Genomic DNA, 13,439 nt, shown 5'->3' with positions numbered 1-13,439 from the left:
CACTATAATACGATATACAGATACAATAATATATATACTACATATAATATATACAGTAATATATATATACTATAATATAATATATAGATTCAGTAATATATATACTATAATATAGAGAGACAATAATATATATATACATGTATATTGTAATATGATAAATAAATAAATAGCTTTCAAACTATTGATTACATTAGTTGTTAATAGGTGATTGAATCAGCACTATAAAACAATAATGAATTAAATATTACATTACCATTATGTCTGTGACAGTAGCACTCAAGTACATTGGGGATATCTCATCTAACAGACAAAGTCCAAATGCTGATGTTAATTGTTGGGGATATCCCATCTAACAGACAAAGTCCAAATGCTGATGTTAATTGTTGGGGATATCCCATCTAACAGACAAAGTCCAAATGCTGATGTTAATCGTTGGGGATATCCCATCTAACAGACAAAGTCCAAATGCTGATGTTAATCGTTGGGGATATCCCATCTAACAGACAAAGTCCAAATGCTGATGTTAATTGTTGGGGATATCCCATCTAACAGACAAAGTCCAAATGCTGATGTTAATCTAGTCATCCATCATGGAAAATCAAATAAGGGAACGAAGCTGAGTGCTTACACAGACAATGTCTCAGTTTCTCTTGTCTTTCACTGTCTATAGCCAGTTGTGGGATGGCAGTTACCCTTAAATTTCTTGAAGTGGAAATGAAACCACCTAACATTTCTACTAATTAAACTCCCAACCTCCGCCCTTATGAAAAGATATTAAATATACTACAGAATATACTATAATATATACTAATATTTTACACAGCTGTATTTTCAAAAGCATATGTAGTTATCAAGACATAAAAGTGAGTGTTGATCATAATTTTTTTAAACTGTAAAGAGATTGTTATTTCTTTGAAAAGAAAGTAAAGTTTTCTTTACATTTTGACAGTGCCCATTATTGTGGCGATTAACAAAATGGACAAACCAGCAGCAGACATCGTAAGTTCTGTATATTACATGTTGTTGGTTTAGTAAATTCATCATTTAAGTTGAAATATAAACATATACTCAATGGAAATCAAGAATTTCAGAAATTAAAAATATTTTAAAGTATTGGAAACATGTTAATATTTATTAATTTTTTTTTCTAAGTTAAAAATATTTAGTTGTTTCAATCTGAAAATATAATTTTGATTTTTCTATAACTTGTTGGTTTTGTAACTTAAGGTTTCCTTCTTAGGACAGAGTAAAGCAGGGACTTCTAGCTCAAGGGATACAGTTGGAAGAAATGGGAGGGGATGTACAATCAGTGTGTGTGTCTGCATTACAGGTTAGTGTGTTTAATACCAACATTCAAACCATATGTGATGGTGTATCAGTACTACATTCAGAGGGTTGAGATGTTCAGTTACTCTGTTTTCCTACATTACAGGTTAGTGTGTTTAATACCAATGTTTAAACCATATGTGATGGTGTATCACTACCTCCTACATTCAGTGGGTTGAGATGTTCAGTTACTTATGTCTGTCTTGTTAGAGGCCAGTGGCTGTCATTCTGTTAGGTGATAGTATATCTGTACAACATTCAGTGGGTTGAGATGTCCAGTTGCTGTGTTTGTCTACATTACTGGTTGTGTGTTTACTGTTACTATGCTGTCATTCTGTTACATGATAGTGGGGTTTTTAGTCAGAGTGTTTGTCTACAGTATTGGTTATTGTATTTGATAATATTATGTTCATGTCACTGTTTAAAGTAGTGTTGTATACCTTGCAGGGTACAAACTTGAACCTACTAACTGATGCTCTCCTGACTCAAGCTGAGCTGGCCAATATTGTTGGAGATCCCAAAGGACATGTAGAGGGAGTGGTTCTAGAGTCAAGTCTTGATCCAGGGAGAGGGTGAGATGTGTAGAAAGTTCTGTTGTTGATTTTAAGTATTGGTTAAGCTCCCATATTATATTAAATCATCAGATTAACTGCAGTTTAAGTGTACATATAGTATGAATTATCAGATCAAACTCAGATTAAGTGTATATGTGAAGTTGAATCATCAGATTAACCCTCTTTCTCTGGGTCTTCCTATGATCAAGGGTCAAAGGGCATGTCATCACATTTGTAGACTTACATTCAATATTTTATGAATGTATGCCAGTAAGTTTGTTATCACATTGTAGATTATAATTCAAATTTCAGAATTATACATTAGTTGATTTCTTATTTTAAAAGTAAGTATTAAAAAAAACCCTAAATATTGATTATTTTATGTGTCACGTGGTATGTTGAATAGAGCTTTGATTCAAATTAGGTATTTGTCATGTCCCAATATAAAGTATATAGTTTCTTACAAATTAGAAACTCAAATTACAGATACTGACAAGCTAGAATATAAAATAAGAACCTCCCATCTTTTCTATTTGTTGAGATATGCTACATTTAGTAAATCAAACACAGTGGACTCGACATGGCCAGGTGGTTAGGGCAACTGACTCTCAATCTGAGGGTAACGTGTCCGTATCCCTGTCCCACTGAACATGCTCACCCTTTCAGCTGTGGGGGCATTAATGTGATGCTCAATCCAACTATTCTTGGGTAACGGAGTAGCCAAAGAGTTGGCGGTGGGTGGTGATGACTAGCTGCCTTCCTTCTAGTCTTTCATTGCTAAATTAGGGACAGCTAGTGCAGATGGCCCTTTGTAGCTTTGCGCTTAATTCAAAACAAATAAACAATGAAATACAGTGGCTCCGTCCATCTCTTTCCATTTTTGAAATACTTGTTAACGTACACCTACTTCTGTCTATGATGTGTGAATAACCAAAAGCTCAGAATGTCCTTTGTCTTGAATCATCGAAGGAAGTGGTAAGTGAAAATGTTGTCTGAAAAACTATATTTTCTTTTATTCAAATACAGTTTAGTTAGTAATCCTGATAAATTACAGTGGAATTCTGCATTACTGATAGAGTAATTTATAATATTTGATTATTTCAAAATGAATATACAAAACCTAAAAAAATTATTTTGTTTTACATCATCCAAGCGTGAAATTTGACAAGGCTTAGCAAATTATGGCAAGTGGGCAAATGAGTACAAAGTTTGTAAGTAGAAGAGATCATTGTTTTCTAAATTTATTTACTTACTGTTCTATGTTTCAAGAGAAAAACTGAAATTTTAGAACTTATAAATAGTAATAATATATATATATATATATATATATGCATACTTTACAATCAACTGATTCAAATGCATCTCACATGTAAATCATCATGCGACAACCCTCCACCAATAAGAGTGTGACACACTTTCTTGATGCATGTGACTCCTTTTATCTCTCTCAACATGGTCAATTTGACCGACCACGTTACCTTTTTGTACTCGTTTAAAGTCTTTATAGATTTAATACTTGTAACTTTCAATATAGTGTTTATACCTACAAAACATTTGGCAGTCTTTCAGTTAATATTATGTCTTTCACATACAAAAAATAATATTTTTAGTGAAGTATTTTTAATAAAATTTAGATTTCTCCATGAATATATTATTTATTTTGAATAGTCTGTGTGCAAAGTAAGTTTCATGTTAAAATTAAAAATACTTTTCCTTATCTTAAAAATCTCAAATTTCCATTGTGTAATCCCTAAAACCTCCTAAATGCATTTCAAACGTTTTTTCAATAAAACTTTATAGTTTATTTATTATTTTCTCTACCCTGTCTCAGAATAGGATTGGCCAATTTGACCGACCTCTTAACCACCAAAGAAAATATCTAAATTAATTTAAATTACCCTTTTTTCTTTCTAGAATGACTTCAAATTGTAACATGAAACTACATTCGTTTATCCTAAGTAGCTCTAAGTTCATAACCTTATACATCTATTTATAATTAAATTTTATTGTTTGATTGTCTTTTGAACTGTGTCTAACTACTATCCCCACCATTATAAGTTGTAAATCACTCAGGTAACATGCAGCTCATGTTATGCTAACAAATTTCATTACCCACGAGCCGCTCGTTTTTGTGCCTCATGAAATATTAATATTTATTTTACCTAATCTAATCTTGGCCATAACTAAATGCAGTCTTAGGTTTATCTGCTTCAGCCATTTTCACTTGATGGAAACCTGACTTTAAGTCCAGAGTTGAAAACCATCTGGCTCCAATTAGGGCATCAAGAGTATCATCAATTCTTGGCAGTGGGTATGAGTTTTTTTCGGTTATACTGTTAAGAGCTCTGAAGTCCACACAGCAATGCCGGGTCCCATCCTTCTTCTGGATTAACACGACGGGAGCTGACCAGGGACTATCTGATTTCTCGACTATCCCTTCCTTAATTAAACCATCCATGAACTTCTCCATCTTTTGTTGCTTTGCCATAGCTATTCTCCTTGGAGGGAGCTTTATTGGACGGTGATTGCCCGTGTTTATTCTGTGCTCCACAAGGTCTGTGCAGCCGAGGTCATGATCTCCTTTTTTAAAAGACGTCTGCATAATTCGCCAAGAGTTCTCTAACCTGAAGAGCCTGTGATGATGACAAATGGACTATGATCTTCTTAGGTCAGTTAAATGTTCTGGGAGAGGATGTCCTTTCTTTATGGTTGTATTTCTTGCCTTAAGATTGACTGGCTCTACCTCCTGGCACACACCCAACAATGCCTTTCCTTAAGTGTCTGCTCACATTTAGAGAAATTAGTCACTGTTATGGGTACTACTTGATGACCTGCCACAAGTTACCTTCCAATGTTCACGTTTCCTGGCCTAGATGGGTCTTCCACTGCTTCCACAAGCATCGGGCTTCTTTGGGGATGTTCTTTTATCCTACCCCAAATTATCTTCTCTGACATATGGGGTATTGTAGTTGACTTAAGTGCTGTGACATGCATATCAACAGATGCAGCAACACTTACTGGAATTTGGCCTTTGTTGTTCCCCAACATCACTATATCAAAATTAACCACACACTTCCTCGGTAGTAAGTAATCTAACCCTCATATGCATTGGTCTTCAATGTCAGCCAAGTATACTTTCTGTCTGTTTTTCATGCCCATGAGCTCAGTAGTTATCCACACTGGTCCCCACAACCTTGCATAATGTCCTGTCATACCACACCACAGAGATTCTGTATGGCTTCTGGTACTCCTTTGTGATCTAGCACCTTGATACTCACAAGGGTTTGCTGAGATGAAGAATCTATGACAAAGTTGCACTTTTGGCCATCCAGCTTTCCTTTCACGTAGACACCATGTGTACTTGCCATTTTACACTTAGCTGTTGGGACTTTCACAATGGGGGTTGGTGGGTGTCCCTCAACACCAACCACTACTAGTTTCCCCGAGGCTGACTTATTGGTAGTATTCTTCATATACTGGCTCCTCATATGTCCTTGCTCTCCACAGTTCCAACAACCTTTCTGGGTAGCAGCCTTTCCTGCCGTGGCATCTTCCCTGTGTTGAAGTTGCCAACATTCAGCTCTCTTGTGCCCAGGTTTGTTACAGTGCCAGCAAAGCTCCTCAAACCTCTCTGAAAAGCTGACCTTTTCTGCCCTTGTTTGGATCTTCTGGAAAGGGATGCTGCCTTATCCTAGGTTCATTTACTGCCTTCTTATCTCTGGGATTTACTTATGGCCCCTTTTCTTTGGTGGCATGTTTTTTGTAATATTCTTGAGACTTTGGAATCCAGTGTGGAGTTGGTGCAACAGCAAATTACCCCTTTCTTCTTTGTTGGATCATTTGTGTCATTCTGAACCTAGACAAGCCCCAATTACTGTTTCATGTCCTGCTCCTTCTCAACCTTTGCTCCAGGGGTTCTTCATCTCATAATTTTATTAGACACAGAGGGACATATTGCCAACAGTACTGGTAACTACCTGGTGGTTTCCGGTCCAATGGGGGCTCTCTTGTCTGATTTTGTTCCCTTTTGGCGACTTTTTGCCACAGATCTTTGGGTTATTTGGGTTTTATCCGAGGGACTTGTCATCCAGTTTTTTACCTCTGTCACCTGAAATACCCATTTCCTTTCCATTGCCTCATGAATTTCACCAGTCAGCATCTGTCTGAGGCAATACAAGATCTTCTCTCCCAGTAAGCCATCGAACCTGTCAATCATCCTTCTCTATGTTTTTATTCCAGGCTGTTTGTCATTCCCAAGAAAATCGGGGACAGGTAGCCTGTGATGGATTTGTCCCACCTCAATAAATTTTTGGTTCTACCTCAATTTACCATGGAGTCTTTTCTCACCCTCAGGTAGGCTTTTTTTCTGGGTTTGTGGATGATGGATGACCAAGGTAGACGTTGCGAAGCATTATCTGCATATCCCGATATCTTGTCAGTTGAGATACTATCTTCAGTTCGTTCATGACAGGGTAGACTGCTTATTTCTAATTTCCATGGCCATAAAATGCTCACTGTTGAGATGGAGTGTTCTACCAGATTGGTTGTAGGTTTGTCCTTGTGACATTTTTGCTTCATTAGTATGCCCATTCCAGACCATACTCACTCTTTTTCCTCGTCCTCACACATGTATTAAAAATGTCTGTTTTCTCACTGAATTATACTCTTGTTCCTCCACTTGTGTTGTGGGTCACGATAGAGGTACTTGCAGATTAATATGGTTCTTCCTCTTATGCTACCCTTTGATGATTTTTTTCTTATACCAAGGATGTTATTGTGCTAGAGGCGGTTCCTATCGGATTGGTTTTGAGTGAGATAGCTTACATTACAGAGACATCTTCATGATACTGATCATCTGGATGTCAGGTTCCCCCGATTGGTCAATCAATATCAGGTTTTGTATTGTAGTTGACATACTGGTGGTATGATCTTACTCTGTCCCTTGATGATTTTTTTCTTATACCGAGGATGTTATTGCACTAGGGGCAGTTCCGATTGGATTGGTTTTAAGTGAGATAGTTTACATTACAGAGACATCTTCATGATACCGATCATCTGGATGTCAGGTTCCCCAATCAGTCAGTCAGTGTCGGGTTTGGATTGTAGTTGACTTACTGATGGTATGATCCTCATCCTATCCTTGCATGGATGTTGGTTCACGGAGGCCTAAGTTTTTGGATGCCAACTGACTTGCCGTGTAAGGTCCATCATGTCCTAACCACTCTACACCTAGGGACACATCCTTTCACTTTCACCCACATTCGAGTATTCTGTGGGGGTTGAGATTTGTTATTTGGTGGTTCGGATCCCTATCCCACCATTATTCTCTCCTGTAGGGACATGCTCCTTCCTTTTTCTGCCCATGTCTGAGACACCTTGTTACAAACTGGACAAAGAGTATACCTGGTCCTTCGGACGCTTTTGAGGAATGCTGCTTTATTTTTCCCTCACACCAGTCCTCCACCTATTCTGTGTGTGATTCTAGCTATTTATGTGAGTGGAGTGAATGTACCAGATCAGAAGTTATAATTTTCCCATACTGAAAATGTATTTCTGATAGGTACTTACCTCCTTTCACACTTCCCACCCTTCCTCCCCACTCAAAACTGGTACTTCCATTTTCTGCCAAAACTCGAAGTGATAGTTCAGTAGAATCAAATAGAGGAAGTCACATGTGTCAAGAGAGTGTGTTGCACTCTTATTGGTGGAGACTTGTTGCATGATGACTTGTATGCAAGACACATTTGAATCAGTTAATTGTAAGGTATGTGGAAGCTCAAGGCTTGTGGCATGTAAAAAACATTTTTGCATATAGAGGGCAGCACTGAATCTGAGTAGCTATTTATGTGAGAGGAGGAAGGTATCTATCTGAAATATATCTTCATTATAGGAAAATTATAACTTGTACTATTGGATATGCTAACGTGACTGCTCGTGCACCCCTTGGCAATTTTTTAATGCTATTTAGACACAGCTGAAAGATTAATGAAATATAAAAATATATATATACATGTAGATGTCTAATGTTATGAGATTTAAGCTATTTAGACTAAACATTTGTGGTTTCTTGTTATAATTTTGTAGTCATTCTAGAATGAATTCCTAATTTTTTATGTTGGTTACGAGGTTGGTCAAATTTACCAAACCCATACATAGATATAATAGTGAAAATAACAGATAAAATATAAATTTTTTTAACTAAAAAAACGTTTGATAATTAACTGAAGGTTATACAGATTTTGCATGTGAAGTTTGACAATTTCCTGATACATAAAAGAATTTTTAATCTTAAAATTAAAATTACTTTGAATGTTGGATAGTCAACATTCGAAAAGAAAACAATGCATGAACAAATCATTCCTTAAAAAATCTAAAACTTAAAAGAATAATCTAATATTTTGTATACTAAAGCCTTGTAATAAATGTTTACTGATAATCTGCAAAATTTCATGAAGATACGCTTCCTGTATTAAAAGTTATAGTTTAAAAACTATAACAAGCACAAGATGGTTATGAGGTCGGTCCCTGGGACCAAGCCCATAGTGAGAGAATTAGACATGTTTATTGTACACATCTTACTAAATCATCAGATTAATCACAGGTTAAGTGTGGACATTTGTTTGTTCAATGAAGTTTTTACTCTTAACTTTGCCAATCTCGATCATGATAAATTTATCACAGTTTGAAATGTCCTTGCTGGTTGGTTGTTCAGCTTTAGTTTTAAGTTACAAATCATTTCAACATATTCATACCTGATTGTTACAAAATTAATAAGTATTCTAATTCATAGAGCATATGAACTTACTAACTCATATTGTTATTTTCATGAAGTTATCAATGTTTGATTAAAAATGTCTTACCTCTAGCACTCATTAACAAAAGAATTTTTGAATATATCAGTAAAGTTTACAACCCCAAGATTCCAGACTTCAACATTCCCAAATGTCCTTGATGTTACCCTTCATGGTATCAAACTAATAAGACAAATCAAAAACATTCTGCAATCAACTTATCCCAAGTCAGCCTAAGAGTGATCTTCAAACCAAACAAAAATAAGCAACTTTTTCCTGTTTAAGCATAAAATACCTTCTTCAAAGAGATCGCTGGTGGTGTATTAATACAAGTGTCCATGCTGCAGGCTGGACAACCATCTAAGCAAAGATTGTAGCGAGAAACCTAACATCGAACTGTTCAAAATAATAGTTTCAGTAAAAGACCAATGGAGAAAGGAAAAAGGAAGAACTCCTGATTCATGATTTGAACCCAAAGCTTTAACTACCAGCTAACAACACCATTACATCTCAAACTGTGATAAACTTATCATGCCTGAAATAGGCAAGGTTAAGAGTGAAAACTGTGGAACAAACAAATGTCAACATCTATATCAAATGCATTCAAATATATGATTCACAGGTTAAGTTTACATGTGATATTAAATTATCAGATTAAACTCAAATAGTGTGCGTTTATCAAGTTAAGTCATCAGATTAAACATGTTTATTGTCTGCATCTTACTAAAACATCAGATTAACCATATGTTAAGTGTACATGTGATATTAAATTATCAGATTAAACTCAAATAGAGTGTGTTTATCAAGTTAAGTCATCAGATTAAACATGTTTATTGTCTGCATCTTACTAAAACATCAGATTAACCATATGTTAAGTGTACATGTGATATTAAATTATCAGATTAAATAAATGTGTATATGAAGTTAAGTTAACAGATTAAACATGTTTATTGTCTGCATCTTACTAAAACATCAGATTACCCACATGTTAAGTGTATCTGCTCTGAAAGTATCTGACTAAACTCAGATTAGGTCATCAGATTAAACATGTTTATTGTCCACATCTTACCAAATCATCAGATGAACACAGATGGTGTCAGTGTGATATTAAATCATCAGATTAAATACAAGTATTCCTGTCATGTTAACTTGTTAGATTAACCAGATGTTAAATGTTCCTGTCATATTAAACCATTAGATTAATCACAAGTATTCCTGTCATGTTAACTCATTAGATTAATCACAAGTATTCCTGTCATGTTAACTCGTTAGATTAACCAGATGTTAAATGTTCCTGTCATATTAAATCATCAGATTAATCACAAGTATCCCTGTCATGTTAACTCATTAGATTAACCAGATGTTAAATGTTCCTGTCATATTAAATCATCAGATTAATCACAAGTATTCCTGTCATGTTAACTCATTAGATTAACCAGATGTTAAATGTTCCTGTCATATTAAATCATCAGATTAATCACAAGTATCTCTGTCATGTTAACTTATTAGATTAACCAGATGTTAAATGTTCCTGTCATATTAAATCATCAGATTAATCACAAGTATCCCTGTCATGTTAACTCATTAGATTAACCAGATGTTAAATGTTCCTGTCATATTAAATCATCAGATTAATCACAAATATCTCTGTCATGTTAACTCGTTAGATTAACCAGATGTTAAATGTTCCTGTCATATTAAATCATCAGATTAATCACAAGTATTCCTTGTGTATTAATGTACCATATTAACCACAGCTTATGTGCACATGTAGTATTATTAAGTTAACCATATGTTTAAGTATGCACATCATCCGAGTTTCCTCGGATTAATTGTGTGTTAATGTGAATGAATAAGTAAAACATATAGAGGTTATAAATTGTGCAGAATCTATTTATCATATATGTTGCTTCAGTAAATCTGGTTCTCATTGTATTCTGAACCCCCTTTGTACTCATTTGTTTTTTAGAAAATTATCAACTGCTTTGATACAAAGAGGAACATTAAGGAAAGGAGCTGTACTTGTTGCTGGGACAGCCTGGGCTAAAGTGAGTAACATTAGATCTGGTTTGTATTATGCAACATATTTGGATTATCATCATGTTATTTTAGATCCTGTTCTTTGCTGATCACCATTGGACCTGTAGAAGGATCAGGTAATTGAGCCGAAAGATTGTGTATTAAGAAACAACTGAAATTACATCGTGATACTCAAAACAAACTACTTAATAGAAATAGGAGTATTCACGATGTAAGCCTAAAAAGATATTAAATTTTGTTGTTGTAAAAACCTGTACTAATATGAGTAAAAATAAATCTGGTTGTTGAGACAAACTGTACTACTATGAGTAACAATAAATCTGGTTGTTGAAACAAACTGTACTACTATAAGTAACAATAAATCTGGTTGTTGAAATAAACTACTACTATAGGTAACAATAAATCTGGTTGTTGAAACAAACTGTACTATTATAAGTTACAATGAATCTGGTTGTTGAAACAAACTGTACTACTATAAGTAACATTAAATTACATTGTTGAAACAAACTGGACTACACTAAGTAACATTAAATTACGTTGTTTGAACAATCTGAACTACTATAAGTAACATTAAATTACGTTGTTTGAACAATCTGAACTACTATAAGTAACATTAAATTACATTGTTTGAACAATCTGGACTACTTTAAGTAACATTAAATTTAGTTGTTGAAACAAACTGGACTAGTTCAAGTAACATTAAATTTAGTTGTTGAAACAAACTGGACTACTTTGAGTAACATTAATTTACGTTGTTTGAACAATCTGAACTACTTTAAATAACATTAAATTACGTTGTTGGAACAAACTGGACTACACTAAGTTACATTAAATTTAGTTGTTGAAACAAACTGGACTACACTAAGTATCATTAAATTTTGTTGTTGAAACAAACTGTACTACTTTAAGTAACATTAAATTACATTGTTTGAACAAACTGGACTACTTTAAGTAACATTAAATTATGTTGTTGAAACAAACTGGACTACACTAAGTAACATTAAATTTAGTTGTTGGAACAATCTGAACTACTTTAAGTAACATTAAATTTAGTTGTTGGAACAATCTGAACTACTTTAAGTAACATTAAATTACGCTATTGGAACAATCTGAATTACTTTAAGTAACATTAAATTACGTTATTGGAACAAAATGGACTACTTTAAGTAACATAAATTATGTTATTGGAACAATCTGAACTACTTTAATTAACATTAAATTACGTTATTGGAACAATCTGAACTACTTTAAGTAACATTAAATTACGTTGTTGAAACAAACTGGACTACTTTGAGTAACATTAATTTACGTTGTTTGAACAATCTGAACTACTTTAAGTAACATTAAATTACGTTGTTGAAACAAACTGGACTACACTAAGTAACATTAAATTTAGTTGTTGAAACAAACTGGACTACACTAAGTATCATTAAATTTTGTTGTTGAAACAAACTGTACTACTTTAAGTAACATTAAATTACGTTATTGGAACAAACTGGACTACTTTAAGTAACATTAAATTACTTTATTGGAACAATCTGAACTACTTTAATTAACATTAAATTACGTTATTGGAACAATCTGAACTACTTTAAGTAACATTAAATTACGTTTGAACAATCTGAACTACTGTAAGTAACATTGAATTACGTTATTGGAACAAACTGAACTACTTTAAGTAACATTGAATTACGTTATTGGAACAAACTGAACTACTTTAAGTAACATTGAATTACGTTGTTGGAACAAACTGAACTACTATAAGTAACATTGAATTACGTTGTTGAAACAATCTGAACTACTTTAAGTAACATTGAATTACGTTGTTGGAACAAACTGAACTACTGTAAGTAACATTAAATTATGTTATTGGAACAAACTGAACTACTGTAAGTAACATTAAATTACGTTATTGGAACAAACTGAACTACTGTAAGTAACATTAAATTACGTTATTGGAACAAACTGAACTACTGTAAGTAACATTCAAGTCAGTAGAAGTTATAGATGTTTACTGTTTCTTTAGGTACGAGGAATGTTTGATGAATGGGGGAACCATGTTCTTGCTGCACCTCCATCCACACCAGTACAGGTTATAGGGTGGCGGGAACTTCCAGCAGCTGGAGATGAGATTTTAGAGGTTGAATCAGAGGTAAACTGGATACCTGATAGAGGGAATTCTTGTTGTTTGTGACCTGAATATTTATAACACATGGTATACATTTTCACACTACAGTTGGAGTTCAGCTCAGTAGATGAAATAGTTTTTGTCACTTATATCATTGTTTGAAAGATGAACTACAAGATAAAACTGTACAATCTGTATTCAGGGTCTAGGTGGGACAGGTTTTATACTAATAAAAATGTTCTGTTATTTGGATATACTTAAAACAGGATACAGTTGAACTTAATGGAATCATAGTTAAGTTTTATTCAAAGCTTTTAGTCTGATCATACTATGCTATATTTATTTTGGTAACTTAGATGTTACTCCATCTTGTTCCTTTAGATAGTAGGAACATTCCACTCAACAAGATATATCATACTGTATGGTGTTTAGATGTTTAGTAACTCCATCTTGTTCCTTTAGATACTAGGAACATTCTGCTCAACAAGATGTATCATACTGTGCTATATTTAGATGTATAGTAACTCCATCTTGTTCATTTAGATACTAAGAACATTCCACTCAACATGATGTATCATACTGTGCTATATTTAGATGTAT

The 13,439-nt window shown here is 34.0% G+C and overlaps 1 protein-coding gene across 2 annotated transcripts in view; it reads left to right on the top strand.

The window, feature by feature from the left end:
* Positions 1–13,439, top strand: part of LOC106471682 (translation initiation factor IF-2, mitochondrial-like) — a 52,091-nt gene that overhangs the window by 21,585 nt on the left and 17,067 nt on the right. For both annotated transcript variants that reach the window (XM_022400290.1, XM_022400289.1), the window contains exons 8-12: positions 950–999; positions 1,241–1,330; positions 1,774–1,898; positions 10,641–10,719; positions 12,738–12,863. In XM_022400290.1, the coding sequence (XP_022255998.1) occupies positions 950–999; positions 1,241–1,330; positions 1,774–1,898; positions 10,641–10,719; positions 12,738–12,863 (470 nt within the window). The remainder of the gene's footprint in view (positions 1–949; positions 1,000–1,240; positions 1,331–1,773; positions 1,899–10,640; positions 10,720–12,737; positions 12,864–13,439) is intronic.

This window comes from Limulus polyphemus, unplaced genomic scaffold, assembly GCF_000517525.1.
Source record: "Limulus polyphemus unplaced genomic scaffold, Limulus_polyphemus-2.1.2 Scaffold4786, whole genome shotgun sequence".
NCBI classification, from domain to species: Eukaryota; Metazoa; Arthropoda; class Merostomata; order Xiphosura; family Limulidae; genus Limulus; species Limulus polyphemus.
Note: the sequence above shows the minus strand (reverse complement) of the source record. Positions and strands in the feature narration are given on the sequence as shown.